Here is a 23,816-nt window from a genome sequence, read left to right as displayed (position 1 = left end):
ATCACCTTGATGCCTCCCATCAAACTGGTCTCCCAGGTCTCACAAACATTTAGAGATGTTCTCCTGATGCTATAGGGTAGCTGCCTCTAAAAACTGAGCACTAAGGAAGAATCCATGTATTAAACTGAGATTTACATTTAGAATTCTCATTTCTGGAGGTATATTTTTCTCCAGGTGCCTGGAGAATAATGAGGAGAAGAGTTCACATCATAAATACGCCAGTGAGAGCTATCTTAACAGCTTCTGCTTCTCACTTGAAAACTTCCGTGAGTCGGAAAGAGGGAAGGGCTTGGCTTCCCCAGCACAGACTAAAAGCGAAAAGTAGCCTGAGATTTCCATATAGAGTTCATTCATATGCATTTCATTCTCACATATTTCCAATGAGGCTGTTAAGAGCTGGGAAGTGAATAGAACCCAGCAAATTAACTAGACCATTCTTGAATTCAGCTCCATCTTCAAAGGCTCAAAATTACTCCTTTCAAAGCAAAAACAACAAGAGGGACAATAAATCACAAAACAGGAAAAAAAGACAACCAACCAGAGAACATACAAGGATTATATAAATAACACCATCATTGAGCCACTTGAGTCAAAGATAGTTTTCAAATGGCAGAATGAAAAACAACTAAAGACTCCACCCCAGGCTGTTAAAACACAGCCAAGCTGGCAGTAACAACTTCGTTTCTGGCTTCAAGTGAAAGTCAGGAGTTCGTTTTTGTAGGCTACTTGCAAGCTGGGCCATTTGGGCAATCAGAATAGATGGTTAAAATTAACAGTTAAAATTGGCAGCACTGAATCCTTGCAGAATCTAAGCAACAGCTTAAGCAAGGCTCACTTCGGGGGCCACTGCCAGCGCATGGGGGAAGCTGAGATCTTCACGCAGACACGATTTCCTACAGAACACGGTGAATTTGAGAGGGACCATGACTCCTAGGGAGGCCCACAGTCCTGCTGTCAGAAGAAGGGGCCTGTCATCCAGGGGATCAAATGTCCAGGGGGTGGGTTGACACCGCAGCGAACACATTTGTTTCAGGGGAGGCATAGCTGTGTAGAGGGGATGTAGCTTTCCCGCTGCCAAAGCTCTGGACATGTGGCTCAGACAGACTGGACACGTAATACTCAGAATAATAAGGACCCAAGCACCTTGGTGATGGGGTTGGGAGTATGCATGCTGGTTGGTATGAGCAGGGGGGCGGTCATTTGTGGGTGCTGTTCATCTCAGCTCCACAGAAAAGTGAACACGATTCATGGACTCAAGACTGAGGGCTATACAGACCCTCACCTCAGGTCCCTGAGTTCCATAGAGCTGAGGAAGCCATGAACCAATATTCCGGGCATGTGTCATAGGAGAAAACAAGAACTGAATGAACTCGGAGGGTCAGCCTGCGATCCCCCCTCCCACCATCCACGTACAACAACTAAATCCAACACATCCAAGGCGAGCACTTGCCATGGAGGCAAAGCGCTCTTATGAGATGTGGGGTGAGTTTGGCTTCTTTTAGCAACCCACGTGTCAGTAATGGCCTTTAACCTGGAGCCTTCATTTCCCACACGGGAGGAATTTGAAAGGACAGTCACATCGATCAAATCTGCAGACGAATTTTAAATGTGGAAAAACTCTTTTGCTCATACATCTGGATTATTATAGCTGCTAATTGTAATAAGACAAAGATGTAACCCGCACGAGAAACTGGAAATCCGAAGCAGCTAAAGCAGCTGGACTCCGGTCGCCGTTTCCCTAGAGACACCGGGGTCAGAGTCAGGCCTCCAGGGCCTGCATGTAAGGGGACCCGCATCCCACAGGTTCCGGGTGACGGCTGACCGCTGCCGCCACTCATGCATTCAACAGACATTCATAGAGGATTGCCTAGAACTTAACCATCAGCTATCCTGGTAATTTCATATGACCATGAACTACATCAGTGGATGGAATCTTACTAGGTCTCCCATTCGTTCATCCATTCATTCATTCAAAGTTGCCAAGCATCTCCATTTATTCATTCATTCATTCCCCTACTAATTCATCCATCCATTCATTCATTCATTCAAAGTTGCCAAGCATCTCCATTTATTCATTCATTCATTCCCCCACTAATTCATCCATTCATTCATTCAAAGTTGCCAAGCATCTCCATTTATTCATTCATTCATTCCCCCACTAATTCATCCATTCATCCATTCATTCATTCAAAGTTCCCAAGCATCTCCATTTATTCATTCATTCATTCCCCCAGTAATTCATCCATTCATTCATCCATTCATTCAAAGCTGCCAAGCATCACTTGTTGAGTACCTGCTCTGTGGAAGGCAATGTTCTGGGAGTGCAGACAACAGGCAAATAGGTACATCAAAGAGCAAGTGGCATCACTAAACGGGGTGAGGTGGCAGAGGGCAGCAGCGCTGGCAGGTTGAGGCCACTCAGGCAGGGAGGCCAGGTGGAGACTTCAGTGAAAGCAATAAACCAGCTCTGCCGTTATCTGGGGACCAGGCATTCTGGGCGGAGAGATACAGGACAGGAGGAGACAGAGGCAGGCGGGGACTTCAAGACGGTGACACGTGCATTCCGGGTACTGGGCCCAGAGCGTGCTGCACTTAGAGCAAATGTTCACGGCGTAGCTTTTAGTATTATCGCCATGGTCCACAGCCTACGTGCACAGCCTCGCGCACGCTCACGGCTGTGCCTTAGCCCCTACGCGTGGCTGACACAGGATGCTCAGGAGCTGCTTTCTGAATGAATGGAACTGAGGATTCTTGGCTCAGCCCCTGGCACCCTGATCTCCACGAGCAGGCGTCCCGTGGAGAAGTCCTCGTAGATGGGACTCGCTCTGCTTGGACTTTTAATTTTTAAGCTATGCCTCCACCAGCTACCAGAGATAAGGGGTGGCTGATGGTCCTATCTTACCTTGATTCCCATTAGAATAGCCTCGGGCAGTTTGATCATTCGTTCATTCTTTAACTGAACAAGGGTTTCCACTCGCACATTACTTCACCTGCTTCTGCCAACCACCGTATTGAGCAGAGGGATGAGCTGAGCCTCCGGGGGGAGAGGCTCCCTGGGGAAGGTTCCGGGCCCCTGGCCTTCCAGCTGGCTGAATGCCCAGACCTTCCTTAGGGTGGCCAGGTCCAGAGGTGAGGCTGAAACCACAAAGGGATCTCCAAGGAGTGTAAAATGTCAAAAAAATCCACCTACATTTCGTGGGAAAATAGCTTCCTTAGATACATCCTGTACATCAAGAAAAGAATATATTATGGGATCCAGGAAGCAGCGGATCCAACAAAGTACAGAAAGGTGTAAAGGGAATTCCCAAGATGATGGTGAAGGGCATTTCCAGGCCCAGCTCGGATTTGGCCTCCGGAGCCACCAGCCTGCACAGGAAGAAGAGGCCGGGCTCCAGGCAGGACGTCTCAGGGGAAATGGAATTAGAACATCCCCCAGAGCAGGACGTGTCGAGAGGAATTCTACAGCTCTGGCAGAAGGTTTAGGCACAGGGGAGTGATGGGCACACAGAGGACTGAGCAAACACACAGAAGGAGGCAATTCACTCCAGGGAAAAGGAAAAGCGGTACAAAAAGGGAAATGCTGCCCTTTGCAGAGCCTGACAGGTCGTGTGCGGAGCACGCGTTGCGGAGGATGGAACAGAATTCAACTGGGGACATGACGTTTGAGATCGTCCAAGCTGGATGTCTAGTTGGACAAAAGAAGTGGGGTTCAGAGGCAGAATGTGACTTGGAGAACCAAATCTGGCAGCTGGCACACAGGTGGCATTCAAACCCACGGGGACCTAGCGAGTGTAGGTCAAGAAGAGACGTGGCTTGCGGACTGATTCTTGGGGATGTTTAGAGGGCGTCTGTGGGGAAGGAGGAAAGCTGGAAGAGGGTGGGGCCCTGGAAGCCTGGGGGGTGGGGAGGTGGACCCCCTCAAACTGTGCCTCTGGGTCAAAGAGGATGAGGGCAGGGCACTAACCACTGAGCAGGACGTCTCGGGTGACTTAACAAGAGCCACGGCACTGGGGAGATGAAGGTGGGTCCCATGGGAGTGGGTTCAAGAAATATTGGGATTTGCAGCAGCACGGATGCAACTAGAGGTGATCATACTAAGTGAAGTAAGTCAGACAGAGAAAGACAAAAAGCATGTGACATCACTTACACGTGGAATCTAAAATACGACACAAATGAACGTATCTGCACAACAGAAACGGACTCACAGACCTACAGAACAGACTGGCGGTTGCCAAGGGGGAGGGCGTTGGGGGAGGGATGGAGTGGGAGGTTGGGATTAGCAGAGGCAGGCTCATATATGGCGTGGGTAAACAACAAGGTCCTACTGTATAGCACAGAGAGCTAAATCCAGTATCCTGTGATAAACCATAATGGGAAAGAATATTAAAAACAAGAATGTGAAAAAAAAACACAACAAGAATGTGTATATGTGTGTAACTGAGTCACTTTGCTGTGCAACAGGAATTAACCCAACACTGCATATCAACTATTCTTAAATTAAAAAAAAAAGAAATAATGGGAGTTGCAGTCAGAGAGAATAGGCGGCCCCTTGGAGATATCTCACACTGTGGTTTCATGAGAATCAAATTGGAACTCAGAGAGCTCTGGTGACTTTTATTGAGGTAGGGGGACAAGGGCTAGGCTGTCCTTCCATAGGACATGAGCACTTGCATAATGGGTGTCAGCCACGCCTTTCAACTTCACCCCATCTAAAGCCGTTGCCCTCATCAATCTCTCACTTCATTCATTCTCTCATTCATGGGTTTTCCTTTTCTTGATCTGAACTTATTGAATTCTTCATGTACTTGTTCATTTACTCTCACTCTGTAAGGCAGAGGTCTTGTCCTACCCTGCACTGCATTCCCAGTTTTCAGAACAATGGCTGAGCAGCCAACACATAGGTGGCAGCCAGCAAACATTTGCGGAAGGAAGGAAGGAAGGAAGGAAGGAAGGAAGGAGGGAAGAAGGAGGGAAGGAAGGAAGGAAGGAAGGAGGGAAGGAAGGAAGGAAGGAAGGAGGGATCAGGGCAGCAGGTGCAGCACAAGGGCCATCCGTGCTGTAAATCAAACGGACGCGCAAATGCTGGAAAGAACTCATCGGTCTTTGCTCCATTCAAGTCTCAACCTTTCTCTTCTAACACTTAAAAAAAAAAAAATCAGAGCTCTAAGAAATTACGAAGTTGACACATTCATCCATCATTAATTTTTCTTCCTGTGCTCCCCCACTGACGAAGCATCCGTGTGTCCAAAATAGAGACAAGGATGAACACAGGGGAAAAACGAAGCAAAAGAAGGTGGACGGTGCTCAGGGGACACTGGGAGCTGAATGACGGACCTGGCTCTACTGCACTTTCCCCAGCATCAAGTGCTTCGTAAATAAAACTCCAAGCTCGTGGAAAATGATGCTCTGCTGAGGAAATCCGACCTGTCTCTCTTGCTGGACAATGCTTGTATTTCTGTCGGCTTATTGTCTGTCCTGGAAATTCCCAGCCTGGGGGCATGGCTTCTGGGGAGGCAGTGAAGGAGCGCGCATACCAGGCAGGTATCTCCAGGCACCGAAAGGTCCCTCACACACGGCAGGAGAAGATAAGAGTAACATCACTGTCTGCATCTCCCAGCAATATCCTTTCTGGATAGCATCTAATGAAACAGCGCTGCTCAGCGGGCCAGCCAACTCACTACGACAGGTCACAAGGACTGCAACCGTGTCCATCGCACCCGCCCGATGAAATCTATCCTTAGCACGAGGTCTCCATAAATGATAACAGAAACAGCATCAGAAGTTATCTGCCCGATGCCACACGCTCCACTAATAAACTCGGGAGCAGTAAAACCACTCTGACAGATAGGGGTCACCACCCAGGCAGGGTAAGCCATCGTGTCCTTTATTTGAGATCAAAGACCTGGAGGGACTGTCGGGGGATGGAAGGACCCACCGACTGGAGGAAGAGGTGTCTGCTGTGCATCCCAGCTGGCGCCGGGTGGCGTCTGGGACCAGCACCTGTGCCAACGGTCACAGTGTGCCCTGGCTGGAAAGGCCGGCTGCCCTCCCACGGGTGGGGGGCACCGGGCTTTGGGAAAGAAACGCAGTGAGAGATAGACACAGGGACCCAAGACCCATGGCTCTGAAAGAGGAATCCTCAGACGCATTTGGAGAGGGCCAAGAGGACCGAGGCCTGTGACTAAGGATGGGGCAGGAATGAACTTTCCTGGTCCCCAAACCATCACAAGTGACGTGGGGATACACATTCTGAACCACTCAGTGCCCCAATCCCCTCCCCGCCTCCCTCCCTCTGGTTTCTGTTCTTTCGTCTTCCTCCCCTCTTTTCTCTCCTTATTTCTCTCCTTTTCTTTCTTCTTTCTGTGTTCCCTGTCTCTCTCTTTCTCTCCCTGTCTCTATCTTTCTCTCCCTGTCTCTTTCTCTCCATCTCTCTTTCTCTCCATTTCTCTCTCTCTCCCTGTCTCTCTCTTTCTCTCCCTGTCTCTCTCTCTCTCCCTCTCTCTTTCTCTCCCCGTCTCTCTCTCTCCCTTTCTCTCTCTTTCTCTCCCTGTCTCTTCTCTTTCTCTCCCCGTCTCTCTCTATTTCTCTCCCTGTCTCTCTCTTTCTCTCCCCGTCTCTCTCTTTCTCTCCCTGTCTCTTCTCTTTCTCTCCCCGTCTCTCTCTCTTTCTCTCCCTGTCTCTCTCCTTCTCTCCCCGTCTCTCTCTCTTTCTCTCCCTGTCTCTTTCTCTCCCCGTCTCTCTCTTTCTCTCCCCATCTCTCTCTCTCTCTCCCTGTCTCTCTCTCTCTCTCCCTGTCTCTCTTTCTCTCCCCGTCTCTCTCTCTTTCTCTCCCTGTCTCTTTCTCTCCCCGTCTCTCTCTTTCTCTCCCCATCTCTCTCTTTCTCTCCCTGTCTCTCTCTTTCTCTCCCCATCTCTCTTTCTCTCCCTGTCTCTCTCTCTCTCTCCCTGTCTCTCTTTCTCTCCCCGTCTCTCTCTCTTTCTCTCCCTGTCTCTTTCTCTCCCCGTCTCTCTCTTTCTCTCCCCATCTCTCTCTTTCTCTCCCTGTCTCTCTCTTTCTCTCCCCATCTCTCTTTCTCTCCCTGTCTCTCTCTCTCTCTCCCTGTCTCTCTTTCTCTCCCCGTCTCTCTCTCTTTCTCTCCCTGTCTCTTTCTCTCCCCGTCTCTCTCTTTCTCTCCCCATCTCTCTCTTTCTCTCCCCGTCTCTTTCTCTCCCCATCTCTCTTTCTCTCCCTCTCTCTCTCTCTCCCTGTCTCTCTCTCTCTCCCCATCTCTCTCTTTCTCTCCCCGTCTCTCTCTCTCTCTCCCTGTCTCTCTCTCTCTCTCTCCCTGTCTCTCTCTTTCTCTCCCTCTTGTCCTTCGTTCATGGGATCACGCTGCACATATTTCTCTGAAATTTGATTTGCTCACTTAGCAAACCGTCACGTAAACCTCCCCAAGAGAGCAGCTGCAAACCAAAATGATTCCTCCCAAGGCTGTCGCGCTGCTCTGTGGTATGGATGCCCCGCGATTCACACAACCACATCCCGGGGTGAGCATTCGATTTAACCCCGTTTCCTGTGCCCACACCACAGGACTGCAAACCAAAGCAAACCATCATTGTGAACGGGTTCCTGTGTTTCTTACAGGGCATATTCGGCATATCCCCAGAATGGAAGGTTGCAGGGTCAAAATAGACCTGTGTTTTTAGCTTTCATTGATGCTGTCAGGTTGCTTGCCCCCAGAGCTGAAGCAATTCATACCCTTTTCCATAATCCACAGGCGTGTCATTTTCCCTACAATCTCGCCAGCATCGGCTGTTAGAGCTTTTCCTTTGATTTTTTTTGCAGTTTAGAACATAATCGCAAGTCAACCTAGGAGAAACTAGAGAGCACGGGGACTCGTTCCGCGCCAGGAAGGAGAGGCAGGCGCTCCCTAGCCCGTGGGCAAGGGCTCAGGAGAGCAGCCAGCCAGCCGCACCCAGGTCCCCTCCGCCGCCCGCGTCCGCCCAGCCGCCAGCCTCAGCCCGGCTCACCTTGTGCAGGAGGTCGATTTCCTGCTGCTTGGCGCTGAGGACGGCCAGGGCTTGCTCATGCTCCAACTGCAGCTGCCGCCGCCGTTCCGCGGCCTCTCGCATGTGCTGCGTCGGGGGGAGGGCAGGTCAGGTCAGCCCAGCGCCCGGCAGGGAGCTGCGTCCTGGGTCCCCGCGGCCGGCTCCCCGCTCTGACTCACCGCCTGCATCCCGGGCTTCTCCCGAGGGCAGCAGGGACCAGCCGGGGAAACCCTCACACCCACGAGCCTCCCTCCCCCGTTTTCACATTTTCTAGTTTACATGCCAGGAGCACGTGAGCAGAGCTGCAGGTTCCCGTGCTGTGGAGGTGAAGCTCTCTTCTTCCTGTTTGGAAAAAATCCTCCCTTCTCTCCGTGTTTTTCCCCCAGGTCTTCTGCAAATACCAGCCAAGACCTATGGACTTTTCCCTACATAGGGGTACTGTTCCAAGCTGTTTACTACCATTTAACTCATGTCATCCACAATAATCGTAGGAGGGAGGTACTGTAACTAGCCCCATTCTACAGATGGGAAAACTGACATACCAAGTTTTCCTTGTTTGTCACACATGGTGAGTGGCCGTCTGGGATTCAAATCGGACGCCTCCGTGGAGCCTCTGAATCTCAGGGTTTGGTCCTGTCCGCTCACCCTGGTGAAGTGGGGTGCTCAGCCCCAACAAGTCCAAATGCCCCCTCATTTGTCCCTCTGCAAAGGTCCCACCGAGGCAGGGAGTCCCAGGGCTGGACCCTTCCTCTGACCAGAGCATCTTCTCCCCACCTCTGATGATTTCTCGTCACCCAAAGTCATCCCCCAGGAGAACCCACCAGCAAGCATCCCAGGACACCAGGACCTCCCCGGCCCTAACAGTGACCACCTGTGAACCCTGGTGGGGAGGAAACATGAGGAATGACACCATGTAGAAATAAGGCGTGGGTGGAATAGACTTTCACACAGGCAGAATCACAGGGAATGTTTCATGGCAAACCAGATGCACAACATTTGAATTCAGCTTCCTCCCCTCCCCTCCCCTCCCTCCCTTCCTTCTTCTTTCTTTCCTATTTCTTTTTTATAACGAGATCTATGCCAAAGGTGGCTTAGCAATCAACATTTTAAAAATCTGGATCTTTTCACAAAATTTTTAGCTATGTGTCCCACCCGGAGGGGCTGGCAGAGGCTGAGTCAGAGCTGTTCCCTTCCCGAGCACACGCCTCCTTTTTTGCCGCTGTCCCTGCAGACCCAGTCTCACCTTCCTGTGACCTGACATCCGAGGGCATGACCCATGTTATACAGACAGGAGATACCTTGATATAATGGGGAAGGGACCCTAACATACCTTCCTCCTTAGCTTGAATTTGTTGATGACTTATTATTATTACTTTTAAATTTTGTTTTAATTCTTTTACTTATTTTTATCCCCCAGGCTGGGGAAGGGGTCTCGGAGAGATAAGGGCAGAGAGGCAAATTTATTCTCTTCACCATTTTCCCAAGTCCATCCTACCCTCTGACACCAAAAGCTCTTTCCTTCTGGGAAAGACCTTGGCACTCAACAATTTTACCTGCAGATGGGGAAGCTTTGCGGGTTCACATCCCAAAGTTCTACTTCTTTTTTTTTTTTTTTTTTTGCATTAAAACGTGAAGTCTTCCTGCAGCCCGTGTTGCACGTGTTACATGCGTGGCGACATCACGCTCTGGCTTTGTCTCCAGTTTGGGGCTAAACAACCTTGCAGCCCCTCTGCTGTCTCACCTCCCTGGGAAGTTGCAATTTCTTAGCCCCTCGGTGGACGAGTGCTGGTTTCACTGTTGCTATGGAAACTCTCACCAGAACCCAGGATCCTGGAAAGTTAGAAGCCCTCAAACATGAACCAAATCCCCTGAAAAGGTGGAAATGGGTGTGTTTGTGGATGACTATAACCTGCCCCGAGTTGGGACTGGAATGGGTCGTTTGTGTCTGTATGTGGGCGGGAGGAGAAACAGCACACATGCATCTTCTTGCATCCGCTCCAGTCTCCAGCCTTCCTGGTCTGACTGCGCCTCGCCTTCCTGGACAGGAGAGGGGTTATTGCTATGTAGCTTCCCAAGGAGCCAGTCTTGAACACAGCTCTCCTGGCCCTGCGGAGCTCTGATTACCAATTTGGGCCTAGCAATTTCTAATGACCTCTTGTGACAGATTCGACTCCCCCCTGCCGACCACAACCCACCCTGATTCCCCGACCAGTGGCCCAAGGCACCAGGCATTTTCAGGAACACTAAGACGAACCCCCAGAGCCTCTAAAGGTGTCAGGAATTCTCTGAGCTTCCAAGAAGCTTTGGAAATTCTTCCACAAACACTTCTCACTGACTCAGAGGGATATTACTTTTGTCTGGTATTGGGTTTCTTCTTAAGAGCACTAGAGTTCATTAATACTTATCCTCCACCATCTTTCATGGGGTTGTCAGAGGGTCGATGGGACCGTGTGTGTGAGGCTTTTTGTTCTAGAGAGGAGTATTTCTGTTCCATTCCTTCATTCATTTACTTCTGTACATTTATTCATTCAACCAACATTTACTGGGTACCTGTCATGTGCCACGACACTGGGCATCAAGAACAACAGGGTCCTGCCTCCACGGACAGACATTCTAATTGGGCAAGCGGGTAAGAAAGGACATAGCAAAGCAAATAAACAAGGAAATATCAATTGCAACAAGAAGCGTTAGGTTGAACCAGTAAAGTTGATATTCAATCATTTTGACCTATAAGGCTGGCTGTTTCACATAGCCTAATCCCGTGGTGAAACGCCAATCCAATACTGTAATGAAGACTCACTCGTTCACCCGCTCGCTCATTCATTCATTCAACAAACAATTACCAAGTACTTGTCATGTGCTAGTCACCACCCTGGGTTCTGAAGGTGACGGCAGTGAAGACAAACACACACAAAACCAAGTCTCTTGGAGTTTACACTCGAGAGGGAGAGACAGACCCTACCCACGTATATTCAACAATATGGAGTGTGTCAGGTGGTCCTAAGTGTTAAGGAGAAAAATACGGCGTGGGACGGGGGGCTATGGAGCTGCAGGTGTAGCAGAGGCTGGCGGTATTCACTGAAGTGGCCGGAGCCTCCCCAAGAAGAAGCGGAGACCAGAGGCTGGTGACGGAGCTCCGCCCCCACCACCACCGAGGAAGGGCTGTGGGTGGAGTCCAGGCGTGGGAACAGCATGGCGCCTGGATGCCGCCCGTTCCCACCGAGCCGAGGCACTGAGCCAGGCTGCTAACAGGACTGTGGGGCACGGGGGCTGCACTGAGCTCCTAGGAAACTTCCAGAAGGTTCCCTGCTCCAGACACCGCTCTCTGGTGCGGACAATGTCCCACAGGAGGGAAAGGGAGCCTTTATCCTCCATCACTTCAAGGAGGAACGTCTTTCCAGAGTGTGCCTGATTTCCCCTTTGGTCTTGTTGGCCCGAACTGGCCAGATGCCCACCCTGAGGCCAACCCCCGGCCGCCCGCAGGCTGAGGGGTCTTTGCACCCGGAAGGTAGGTGGGTCGTGCCCCTCCTCTGCTCAGAGCCCCTCAGTGGTCGTCATCACACAGAGTAAGACCGCAGTGCTGCCGTGGCGGTGAGGCTGCACTCTGTCCGCCTCTCCCGCTCTGCTACACACACCCGGGCTTTCTTACTCTTTCCAAAGACCAGGCAAACTTCCACCTCAGGGCCTTTGCACGTGCTGTTCCCTCTGCCAGTCACACTCTTCCCCCATCCCCAATACTGGAAGCGCTTGTTCTCTCAAAGTCCAGGCTTTGCCCAAATACCACCTTCTCAGTGAAGCCATTTTTAAAACTATAACCAGCCCCCCTGCAGCATCCTTTTCTCCACCCTGCTTTATTTCACTCCAGAGCACTTCTCACCATCTAATATATTTCACACTTTACTAGCCCACTGTCTCCTTCCCCTCTCTAGGATGTAAACAGGCTCCTTGTCTCAGGCTGTGGTCCCTGCCCTGGACAGGTCACTCAGTAAATAAGCCATCCGTTGTGATCTTCCCTCATGACTCCTTGGACTCAGCTCCGACCACCCAGTCTGTTCCAGCCACACTGGCCTCGGCCCAGCTCCAGGAATTTTCTGAACATTCCCCAGCAGGTGCTTTTGCAGGTGCTTTTGCAGGGACAGTGATGGTGGAGGTGTGTTTCCGGTATCTCAGGTCAATAAAAGGGCAGGGTGAGGTGATCAAGATCAAGACTGCCTGGGTTCAAATCCCAGCTCTGCTGCCTCTAGCTAGTGACTTAACCTCTCTGGGCTTCATTTCCTTCTTCGGGATGAACTGTTTACTAGCATATGGATCAACTTTTCGATGGGTAATTAATTAACAATGTTGATTAGTTAATTAGGAATGAACACCTGCTTCGAAAAGGGGTTTTGAATATTACATGACTTAGGGTAGTACCTGGCATCTATGAAGCCTATTACCTTTTACTCTGAATATAAGAAAACCCCTTCCCACGGACCTTGTGCAGTATCATGTAAGGCAGGACCCTGTAACGCAGCTTCGTGTAATAAAGTGTCATGTGATACAGTACCATGAGGTACAGCATCATGTAATTTGGCATCGTGTAACAGAGCATGATGTTATAAAGTATCACGCAATCCAGTATAAAACTCAAGGTGCACGGGGCAGGGGCTCGGGGCAGAAGGTATTCGGTGACCGGGGACTCTACCAGCAAGGCAGTGAGTGACCAGCATGATGGCACTGGTAAGATGGTGCGGTTAAACAAAATGTGCCACCATTCAGTAAGCACTTACTGAGTACCAGGCCCCGTCTCACCCAGTGCCGAGAGCTGTGTGCTGTGCTCACTGTTCCAACAGGCCACAGACTCAGGGAAGCTGAGCGCCTTGCTTAAGGCCACAGAGGGTGCTGCGGCAGAGCCTGGAAGCCATCCGAAGAACGGCAAACCACAGAGCCAGGGTCCGCCCCACCACTGACCCTTTGCTGGCCTTAGGCCACTTCTCCTCCATGGCCGTCTTCACCGTGAAACTCTACCGGGGGCAGATCCACTTTTTCAGGCTCCCAAAGAGCCAACCTGGTTGGGGTGAACAATTGGGCAGCTGTTTAATGACACTGTTGCTCCAGCTAATCTTTGCGCTTCTGTTTATTTCGGAAGCGGTCACTGCCAAATGCAGCCTGTGTAATCTTTATTTAGCTTTGTGAGGGGAGTTATTAATGGAAAGAAGGAAACCATCTTCCCTACAAGGATTCATTAGAAAGACTAACTGAATACAAAATTGCTCCAGGTGTGCTGTCGCGGGCATCGGGGTCACTGAAGGATAGAGGGGCCACAGACACTTAGTGGGCTCCTTGCTTAGAGGCAAAAGGGGGACGGGGGTGTGTAGGTCAGGTGCATGGGAACAGCTGGGATGGAAATAGCTGTCCTCGGGCTGAGGAACCAAGTCAATATAAAGTAGTTTTCAGGAAAGGAAAATGTGTAAAAATCTATGCCCCTGGGGGTGTTACTGACCAGGGTTCTTGGCCCTCCTTAATCAACAGAAATTGATAGAAGGCCTGACAAGAAATTCCCACAAGGCTCTAGCGGGACCTCTGCTGCAGCAGCCGGGAGCGAAAAACAAACAACAGGTTCCCCTGCTGGCTCCTTATCCGGGGTGAGGGTAGGCGTGGGTCCAGGTGGCTGGGCAGAGGAGTAGCTTAGGTGGTGTTGAGGGCAGGGGGCCTGCGCAGTGCCCTGCCTTTGCTCCTGACACCCTGTTTTTCCTCCGGGCTCTTCAGAAGTAGCAGTTGGATTTTTTTGGGGGGGTGTCTTTTTGTATCTTTTTATCCATAATTTGCCCCAACTGCAGATGCACGCGGTTATTTTTAGTCCCTTGTAGCTTCTTTGTATTTTATTGCTTGAGGAGACATTTGTCCAGGTGCAGGCACTGCAGCAAAGGGGCCAGGTCTCAGCCTGTCTCAGAGGGACGTGGTGTTTGAGGTTAATTATGATGAGCGTCGCAGCTCGGGGGACAAGATTAGCTGGGAACTTTTTTAGCTTCTTTTGCATCTTCCCACATCCTACCTGTCCCTTCAAAGCCATGTTCCCCTCCAGCAGCTGCCCATGTATCTGCTTCTTTTCTCAACACACTGCTTATGGGGTGTCTCTACTCACTGTCTCCACGACCTCACACCCCACTCGCCCTTCAAAGCTTCTTCACCTTGGCTCCCCTACCACCACTCAGCCGGCAGCCTCCTGCCAAGATGACCAAGGGGCTCCCTGCTGTCCAAGCCAGCGGTCACTTCTCTGCCCAGGGACCCCATGTCTCAGCAGCATGTAACATGTAACATGTAACATGGCGGAGGGTCATGAAACACCCTCCGCTCCTGGCCCGGGGATCTCCACGCTGGCCCGGTGTCCCCTCTTCCTCTCCACTCCTGTCTGATCTCTGAACACTGGAGTGGCCGCTGCTCTGCTGACATTCTTTCTTTACGGGATCTTATCCCACATCACAGTTTAACTGCCATTTACAAACTCACGCTGCCAAATGAAAAGTTTATGTCTACACTCATATCCAACTGTCCACCCCTCACCTCCACGTGGACGTACAGGAGGAAGCTCAGATTCAGCCTGTCCAAAATAGACTTTGACCTTTTCTCCAGCCACTTGTGTCCCCAGCTGCCCCGTTCCAGCAAGGACCCCACCAGCCACTCAGTTCCTACAGCCCAAAAGCCAGGAGTCATTCTTGCCCCACTTCTCTCCTTGCTCAGCATCCAAGGCTTTAGAAAATCTTGCATTTGCACCAAAACCCTTCCTGGATTGGCTCCTTTCTCCGTGTCCACTGCCGTCACTGCCCGACCGGCCGCTATCACCCCTCGGCCAGACCATAAGCAGACTTGGAGTTGGTCTTCCTGCCATCGGTCCTGCTACCCGACAGGTCCCCAAGAGAGGCCAGGGTGCTCTCTCCCAAACACGGCCATCTGTGATGGCTAATTCTGTGTCAACTCACCTGGGCTGAGGGATGCCCGGAGAGCTGGGAAAGCATGACCTCTGGGTGTGTCTGGGAGGGCGCTTCTGGAAGAGACTAGCATTTGAATTGGGGAACTGAGGACAGCAGATGGTCCCCCCCCACCCCGTGTGAGAGGACACCATCCCATCTGCCTAGGACCCGAACGGAATGAGAGGCAGAGGGAAGGAGGGATTCACGCTCTCTGCTTGAGCCAGGACATCTATTTTTCCTGCCCTAGGACATGAGCTTCCTGAATCTCGTGCTTTGGGGGTCAGATTGGGACTTACGGCATCAGCCCCTGAATTCTCAGGCCTCTGAACTTGGACTGAATCTACACCACCAGCTCTCCCGGGTCTCCAGCCTGCAGCCGGCAGGCAGATCGTGGGATTTCTCGGCGGCCTCCATCATTGCACGAGCCGATTCCTAGAATAAACCTCCTCTTGTATCTACATGTCTCCCTCTGTACATCCGACTGGTTCTGTTTCTCTGGAGAACCCTGACTAATACACTGTCTTCTGCTTACGGCACTCAATGGTTGCCACTGCACTGGGAACAAAATTCAAAGTCTTTGCTGTAGCTGATGGGCTCCTCCGTGACGGGGCCTGCTTCTCTGCCTAATCTCTTGCTTGCCCCCTTCACTACGCCTTAGCCGTGCTGGCCTCTGATCAGCTCCACTGTTACGTCAAGATCATCCCCACCCCCATGCCTTAGCATATGCCATTCCGCTGCCTAAAATGCTGGTCCCTGCATCTTCACATGGCTGGCCCTTCACAGCATTTATCCCCTCCAGAGATTATCTTGTTTATTTACATGTTTATTTATTCTATGTCTTCCCTCCCCCTGCTAATCTGTGAGATCCACGCGATTAGAGAACTCATCTCCATCTGCCGATACGCCCCAGGGTCTAACACAGTCTCTGGCACACAGTGGGATGGCACAAATGACAGGACAATGAAGTCCCTTATGCAGAGCATCTTCCCCATGGCTCCAGCCCACCCTCACCTCTGGTCTCTCCATCACTGATGGTAGCTACCATTATTCTGCATATAACAGATGTATTGTCATCATTATTATACGCATTACTATTATCCTGCATATAATATATGCATTATTATTATATGTGCATTATTATTATTATTCTGCATATAGACTATAATAGGCTTTGTACTGTTCTGATTCATTTTGTGTAGCTCTCACTTTCTCAATTGGACTCTAAATGTCTCTTCCATGCCCATACTCCACAGGCAGTAGAAGCCTGATTCACATTTGCCAAATGGAATTCAACCAATGCTTATGGATGGAAGATCCACCCTGTGGCTGTCAGGAAACTAGATTTCTGCCTTCGGAGAGACTAGAGGAGATACAATTCTCACCACATTTTAACCAAACTGTGAACCAGATACATCAACTAACTCTCCCGGAGGGAAACCATGCTGGTAGGGTGAGTGTCATCCGTTTGTCCAATGTCCTCTAGGAGGTGGGCTTTGAAGACTGAGGAAGAGTAGAGTTAAATGGATGCTGAGAAAGAGTGTAAACTAAAAATAAGAGAGAGACTGGTTTTTAAGGCTGAAATCTGTGGAGTTAGGTGGATGGTGGGGAGAAAAAGTTAACTCAGGCGACGGATGGGGTTGGACCTGCGAGCTGAACATTAGTAAGATCTGTGAACCAGCTAAAGCGGAGAAACAGACAAGCCTCAAAAACACACGCACGTACTCAACACACTCATATGTCCTGGCATAAGGATATGCTGTTGATTCGTCCAGTACAGCACTGATTTTCCAAATAGAGCCAGCAGATACGCCTATGTTGAAACACACATAGAAAACCACAGTGTTACAAGGTTAATATTTTTGAGATATTAATCAATATTTCTTTCTGTCTCTCCTTCCATTTCTCCTCCACTCCTCCCCCACGTCCCATTCAGATGGCAGGTCCATTCTGCACTCATTGCCTCAGGGAGGGTGCACAGGGTGAAGGGCAGAAAAAAGGACTCTCCCGGGCTTTGGTGCACAAACCCTACACCGATGAACTACTTGTGAGAACTACCTGAGACTAGAACTTCCCTCCTCACCTGCAGAAAGATATTGCTTCATCAGAGGTTGACAGACAGGCTCACACGTGCATAGACACTGGTGAATTCCGGAGAGAAGGGCTTTGGCTCTGCTTTCTGGAAAGTTCCAGAGAGGTGAGACCCTAGAGAACTTATGGCTAACAGGTGAGTCCAGAAGACAAAGCTTTGAACCACCCTGCACTACACTGGCACAACCAAGAGTCAATATGAACTCATACGACTAAACAATTAATCTTTAGTCCTTTTGTTAATTATACCTTGCAAGTTGCTAAGAGAGTAGATCTTAAAAGTTCTCATCACAAGAAAAAAAATTCTGTAACTATAGGTACAGTGATGGATGTTAACTAGACTTACGGCGGTGATCGTTTTGCAACATAGACAAATATCAGATCATAATGTTACACCTGAAACTGATACAATCCTTTGGTCTTGTATTTTACAATGATGTCATGTAACTTTAAGCCTTGTCTCCAAAATGATGGGAAAAAACTGTTAGACTGTGGCTTGTGGATTTTTAAAGCCTAGATGTAAATAATAAGAATTGGACAGAATGGTGGAAATCTCAGCATATGCATGCATGGGTGGGTGGGAGATGAAATCCTCCACCTTTTGTTATCATGTGGCCCCAACCCCAACTTAGGTATAACCCTGGTGTGTGCCGGTAAACTGTCCTAATGCTCTCAGATCCATTTCTCCCCCTTCCCTGCTTTGCTCACAGAGAACTACATTTCCCAGACGGCCCTGCCCCTGCTTCTTGGGGACTGGCCAATTGGAGGCACCAGAAGGTGGGAAGAAGAGAGAAGCCAGGTATTTCACCCTCTCTCTGCTTCCCGTGTTGTCTCCAGAGGTGGCTCTTCCTCCCCTGGGGCTCTAGCTCCTGCTGGGCAGCCCTGACCCATGGCTTCAGCCTCCGGCCCTTGGGAAGACCATCACCCCGCCCCCATCTCCGCAGCCTTAGAGGTGATATATCTCCAAGTGCATATTTGACTTCTCAGCTCCTCTACTGCCTGTGTAACTAATCCCCTGCATTAAAGTCCCTCCACCTGAAGACACCTAGATTGCTGTCTGCCTTTCAACTGAAATCTGGCTGAGAGACTGAAGGAAAAGGATGAAGCCAACTCCAAATTGACATTACATTTCTAGCAGTCTTTCAAAATAAGCGTCTTAAGGGAATTAAGTAACTTCGGGGGAAAATGTTATATTTCTTTCACTTGAGTTTTTACAGTTAGAAATCTGCTTTATAGATTTACTGTGACAACTGGAAGAAAAAAATGAAAACCCATTGAAATCTGAACTCTGCTGACACCCTGCAAAGTAAAGATTAATCAGTCCAGGAACATTTACAGCCTGAGAATGGCTTCATTTACCTTACCCACAATTTCACTGGTTTGTCTTAATATTCCTTCGTTACGTTGCTTGAAACTTTTCCTACCCAAAAAAAAAAAAAAAAAAAGATGGTTTTGATGCTTCTTCCCAACTAGGAAAAGTTGTTCCTTTCATTCTCAGTGTAGCTGATCTTGGACTGAGAGCTGCTTTAATGAGTCTGTATTATCTCCTCCCCTGGAAGGTAGGGCACAGACATGCAATCTCAGTGAGCCCTGAAGCCTGTGGCTTATGCAGAGTGGTGGAAAAAGTTCAAGGATGACACTCCCTGGGTCCAGGCCCCAGCCTTCTGTCTAGGAAGTCTTCTCGCCCAAACACCAAAGGCTGAAAGTCCAGCGGGCTGAGAGCTTACTAGAAATGGGACAAGACACAAACACCTTTCCATTTTATTTCTGACATACACCCATCTGCTGAATACTGGAAACTTTAGAAATGATGAAAAATGGAAACAAATACATCCTTCTGTCCCATTTTTCACCTTCCCTTCACAGTTACTGTGAAGATGTCCAGTAGATGGATGGATGGATGGATGGATGGACGGATCGATGGAAGGATGGACGGATGGACGGATGGATCCATGGACGGACGGATGGGTGACTTTGACAGCTGTAGCTGTCCCCACTTCCCTCACTGTCCAAGCTTGCCCCTTAGCAGGCCACCAAGTACCCCAATGTTGGGCCAGCTTTCATGTCCCAGTAACGTTTCAAGGTCATTTCTGCCTCCCTGACTTCAGTTAGGAGGTTCCCTCTTCCCTTAATGGTCTGATTTCCTCCTAAATATTCACGAATCCCCCTGTGCCCCAAGCCTAACTCAAACTTCACTTTCTCTAATTTGTCCCAATTACGCTCATCCTATTGACTTCCTGTTCTGCAATGGACAGCTGCTAATCTTCTCTGCCCAGCATGTATTTCCTGTTCAAATGAGAGCAGTATCCTGAATTATCCCAAGGACATCAGCCTTTCCCTACGCTCAGCCTCACGTTTTGCAGGGAGTAACCCCAACCCTTGGCTCCAGGGTTTGCATGTGATCTACACTCTTCTAGGTACACGAGCCCAAAGCTAGACCAAAGGGACAAATTTTGGTTTCATGAGACATTTACTGGAAATATTAGAAGAGAAAGAGACATTCTCTTCCGTGGTGACTAAATTGGTAGGATGCAAGCCAGGAGATGTTGGGTACCATCTTTGACATGACTTGGTGAGAGCCTGCCTGTGAACTGGACTGACAGAAAAAAAGCAGAGATAAAAGATGAAGAGAGACTATTCTTGGTGACATCACCTGAGTACCTTGATTCAACCTTGCCTGAAGCCTAACCTCGCTCATATTTCCCACTTTATAAACCAATTATTTCTGTCTCTTAAAACCATTTGACATAGGTTTGCATGAACTTGATCCCAAATGGTCCTCACTAAAATATTTTTCAACAGCATTTATGACTGCCACAAAACTTACTTAATTCTATAACGTCTCATTATTATGCACTGAACCTTCATAACTTTTTAGTCTTGTTTCTCAAAATAAAGAGACAGCTGGTGGATCGTGACAGTTTTGGAGTCCTTTCAATTCCCTGTTTTGGGGAAGAAACAGCCAGAGACCCAAAGGAGCTTTCCAGAAGTAGAATGACAACTTCTCAGCAGCAGAAAGAGGATAAACTGGGGTGCAAGGGCACGGGGGTGGAGTGGGGTGCAATGAGGTGGGGCTGGGGCAGGTGCTGGGTGCCCTCTCTCCTGGGGCCAGGAAACAAAGTCCTAAGATCAAAGTCACTGGCAGCAGGTTTCGCTATTCAAGGAAATCACTCTTACCCACGGGGTACCTGTGGTGTGTATAGGTTGAAACCCATGAGTCCAGCATCTGAACCACCCAAGGGGGTTTCAGTGAAACTCTGGGCTGGATGGTGGCCAGGCTGGAGGATTGAAACAGAGACCACAATTAAACCCGCACCGGAGCTCTGCCACCCTGGGAAAGGGTTCGGGTGGAAGGAGGGAGAGACGTGGGCAGCCGTGAGCCTTCACGGGAGCTCCTGATACTGTGTGTGTGGCCCCCGCGGTCAAAGCCTCCTTGGTGTTTATTGCAGGTGGTACAACTGGTGGACATCGACGTCCTTCTTGTTTCTATAAGCAGACTGCTGGCATGGCTTTCCCAGAGTGCCCTGCCCGAGGTCCTAGCCCCAGGCATCACCATCTTCCTTCTCATCTAAGCGTGTAACCTTTACTAAGTTCTCGAGTACCGTTGTGCTAAGCGTTTAACACGTATAACATATTGAATCTTCACAACAACACTTGAAGCAGGAAATATTTTATTCCCATTTACAGCGAAGGAAACCGAGGCCCAGAGAGGTTAAGTAACTTGCCCAAGGTTGCCCAGCTAGTAAATGATGAGGCCACATTTGAACACAGATCTGTGCTCACATTCTCTCTACTCATCTGTCTGCTCTACGGGAGATTTCCGGCAGGACCCCACCCTTATTTGTGGGATGTGCTGACATCCAGCAGACTTTGCAAGAAAGTCAATGCAAGAACATTTCCTGGAGTTACTTCAGGTCCCTCTGGGGTTCTCAGGCCACTGAAGACACGCTGCCCTTGGCCACGTGACCAGTGCGCAGAGCACTCGGCGTTTCTCCAGGGAGGAAATTTACATCATCATCACTGGTATCAATTCCACAAGCCGTCATGATCCAGGCTGTCCCTGGGAGCACGAGGGGCCCATGGGTCCTTGCAGAGAGTCTGGAAACCCCCGGCTTTCATTCCAAGACAAACTCCCACCAAATTCCTAAGGTTTGGCTTCTGCTTCCTTTTACAAACCTCTTCCCAATTCCAAGGGCACAGGCCACGTTCCACGGGAACATTTCACATCTGAAAAGTCCTGAAGATCGTCGCCCCAGCGAGAAGTGCCCGTTTGATATGCTTTGCCTGTGGCAGGATGTATTTTTAAAGCGGTGATATTTATAGCCGGATGTCAGCATTAACACGAGTGCTTAAGTAGCCTCCAAATGTCAAGATGCTGCTTCCCCGGGAAAGCTCAGATGTGACACGGTGGGAACGAGTGTGGAGCAAACGGAGTCATCTCAGCCACGTTAGAGCAAAGGGGGGTTTGTTTTCTGCTTTGGCTCCTGCCCTGCCTGGTCACGAAATTCAGGAAAGAGTCACTTCCCTTCAACAGGAGTTAACAGCGATGCTCCTAATGTCACATTCATGGGATCTGGTACTCCTGGTGGAAGTAATGAAGCATTTCCGTGCCCATGATTCCCTTTTACGAGACACCCGGTGAAAAGAACACAGCTCTTACTGAGTTCATGTCTTCAAAACCAAGGAAGAAGGCATTTAAAGCTGTGTGTTTTCTATGCCTTATGACTCCCTGTCCCGTCTGTGGAAGTCAGACTCATTCATAATGAGGATCAGTGTGGAAAAGAGCCATGGAAGCCGAAATATATTTTAGCCGAAGTATCTTAGTTTCTCAAACTGGAAAAAATTAGGAAGTCAGGAGCCCCCTTATCAAACACTGGAGCTCTCCTGATTCCTGATTTGTCCTTAAGCCTCCAGACAAGCCTCTGTCTTGCGCATCTGACCCTGACGGATTCTGGAGACATGGGGACAGTGGCACTCAGAGTTATTAAGATCATCTTTCCGAAGCACGGTTTTCGTCATGTGCCAGTGGTCCCTGCCTGCCAGGCCTGGGGATTGAGGCCAGCCAGGTGCAGGGCATACAGTCAGCCAGACCTGCATTCAAATGTCGTTTCGACCACTTATAAGCTGTGTGTTCTGAGGTGAGGTGTGTACCTCTTTGAGCCTCAGTTTCTTCACTTATCGAGTGAAGGAGAAGAATCCAACCTTCCCAAGGTCATTGCAAGGACCAGATGAAATATGAGCTTCAAAGTGACCTGCACAGTAATGACCTTTAATGCAATTATGGGTCAGTGTTGATTCTGGTTTTGCCATTTTTTTTTGTTTTCTGTTTGTTCCCTCTCCTTTCATCGCTCTGTTTCGCCTTTCCTGCTTTCTTTCCAATGATCTGAATGCTTTGTAGTATATCCCATTTCAGGTATTTATTGGGTGTTTGACTATATATTTTTATATACCTTTTAGTGGTTGTTCCAGGGGTCTCAGTATACGTGTTTAAATTAAAATAATCTATTCAGAATTAAATTTTGCCACTCCAAGTGGAATGTAGAAACACTACCATCTTTACTTTCTCTATATGTCACGGTCTTCCCATGGATTATTACATCCACACACACTGAAAACCCTCAGTGTTATAATTTTTCTTTGAACTGTCATACATATTTTAAAGGACCTAAGAGGAGAAAAATAGCCTATTACATCTCCCCAGCTACTTACCATTTCTGTTTCTCTCATCCACCCAGGACTTATTGAGCGCCAAGTATGTGACAAGTGCTAGCAACACCGTAAAGACAAAAACGGAAGTGGTCCTGGCTTGTGTGGAATTCACCTTCTAGTGGTAAGGATAAGGGTTAATCAAATAAGGATATAAAAATGCAAACTTGTGACAAGTGTCATGAAAGAGAAGTGCTGAATGCTGAGAGTCTTCCATCACTAAAAGATGAGCCCTGGGGACGTCAGCTTCCCTGGGGAGGTGACAGACGAGTAGATTTTTGAGGATGCATAGGAGTTGGTTAGAAGAGGGAAGAGCAAAGCGTTCTCTGCAGAGGGAGCAGTATGTGCAAAGGCCCTGTGGCAGAAGGGATCAAAGTGAGGTCAAGGGTGAAGGAAGGCTGGTGTGACTGGCATGGGGGGAGAGATGCAGAATGTTGGAGGGGAAGCCAAGGGGGCCGACAGGGACCAGACCATCAGGGCCTTGAAGGAATGTCATCCTCATTCTCAGAGCGATGGGCAGCCAGGCAAGGAAGCAAGGATGTGGATCAGGGTATAACATGAGGGGATTTGTGTTTGCAAAGACTGTGGTATGGAGAAAAGATCAGAGGGGAGCCAGAGCAGAGGAGAGGAAGAGGCAGGATGTTAGGAAACATTTAATATAACCTGAGCAAGAGAGGAGCTGTGTGGTCTCAGGCAGCAGGAGTAGAAATTGAGGACAGTTAGGTTGGCTCAGGAGGTTTTTGGATGGCTTGCTTTAAATCTATAGGACTTTCCATGAACTGCACGGCCAGGACGAGGGACAGGGAATTGCACACCTCTGGATGGAGCAGCTGGGTAGATGGTGAGACAGGGAAACAGAATCCGATCGGGCTTCTCATTTCAGGGCCTGTGGGTTTGTGCTGAAATGGAGTTTACCTCCTGGACACGTGCTTTCGTTCATGCAAAAATAATTAACAATTATTAAATTATTAATTATTTAATAATTGTGAAATTATTCTTTTAATAATTATTACATTAGTAAAAATAACAATCTAACTCTAACCC

General features: G+C 49.2%; 1 protein-coding gene across 3 annotated transcripts in view; it reads right to left on the bottom strand.

The window, feature by feature from the left end:
• The window catches only part of RIMBP2 (RIMS binding protein 2), a 114,211-nt gene that overhangs the window by 66,250 nt on the left and 24,145 nt on the right, over positions 1-23,816 (bottom strand). For 2 of the 3 annotated variants that reach the window (XM_089894336.1, XM_089894337.1), the window contains one exon: positions 8,011-8,115. In XM_089894336.1, the coding sequence (XP_089750462.1) occupies positions 8,011-8,115 (105 nt within the window). Of the gene's footprint in view, positions 1-8,010; positions 8,363-23,816 lie in introns of those variants that run through there. The other variant, XM_089894338.1, reaches the window with a different exon arrangement.

This window comes from Delphinapterus leucas, chromosome 14 (genome assembly GCF_059928025.1).
Source record: "Delphinapterus leucas isolate spDelLeu-1000000601 "Yukka" chromosome 14, BTC_Dleu_Yukka2, whole genome shotgun sequence".
NCBI classification, from domain to species: Eukaryota; Metazoa; Chordata; class Mammalia; order Artiodactyla; family Monodontidae; genus Delphinapterus; species Delphinapterus leucas.
This window is presented reverse-complemented; position numbering and strand designations above follow the sequence as displayed.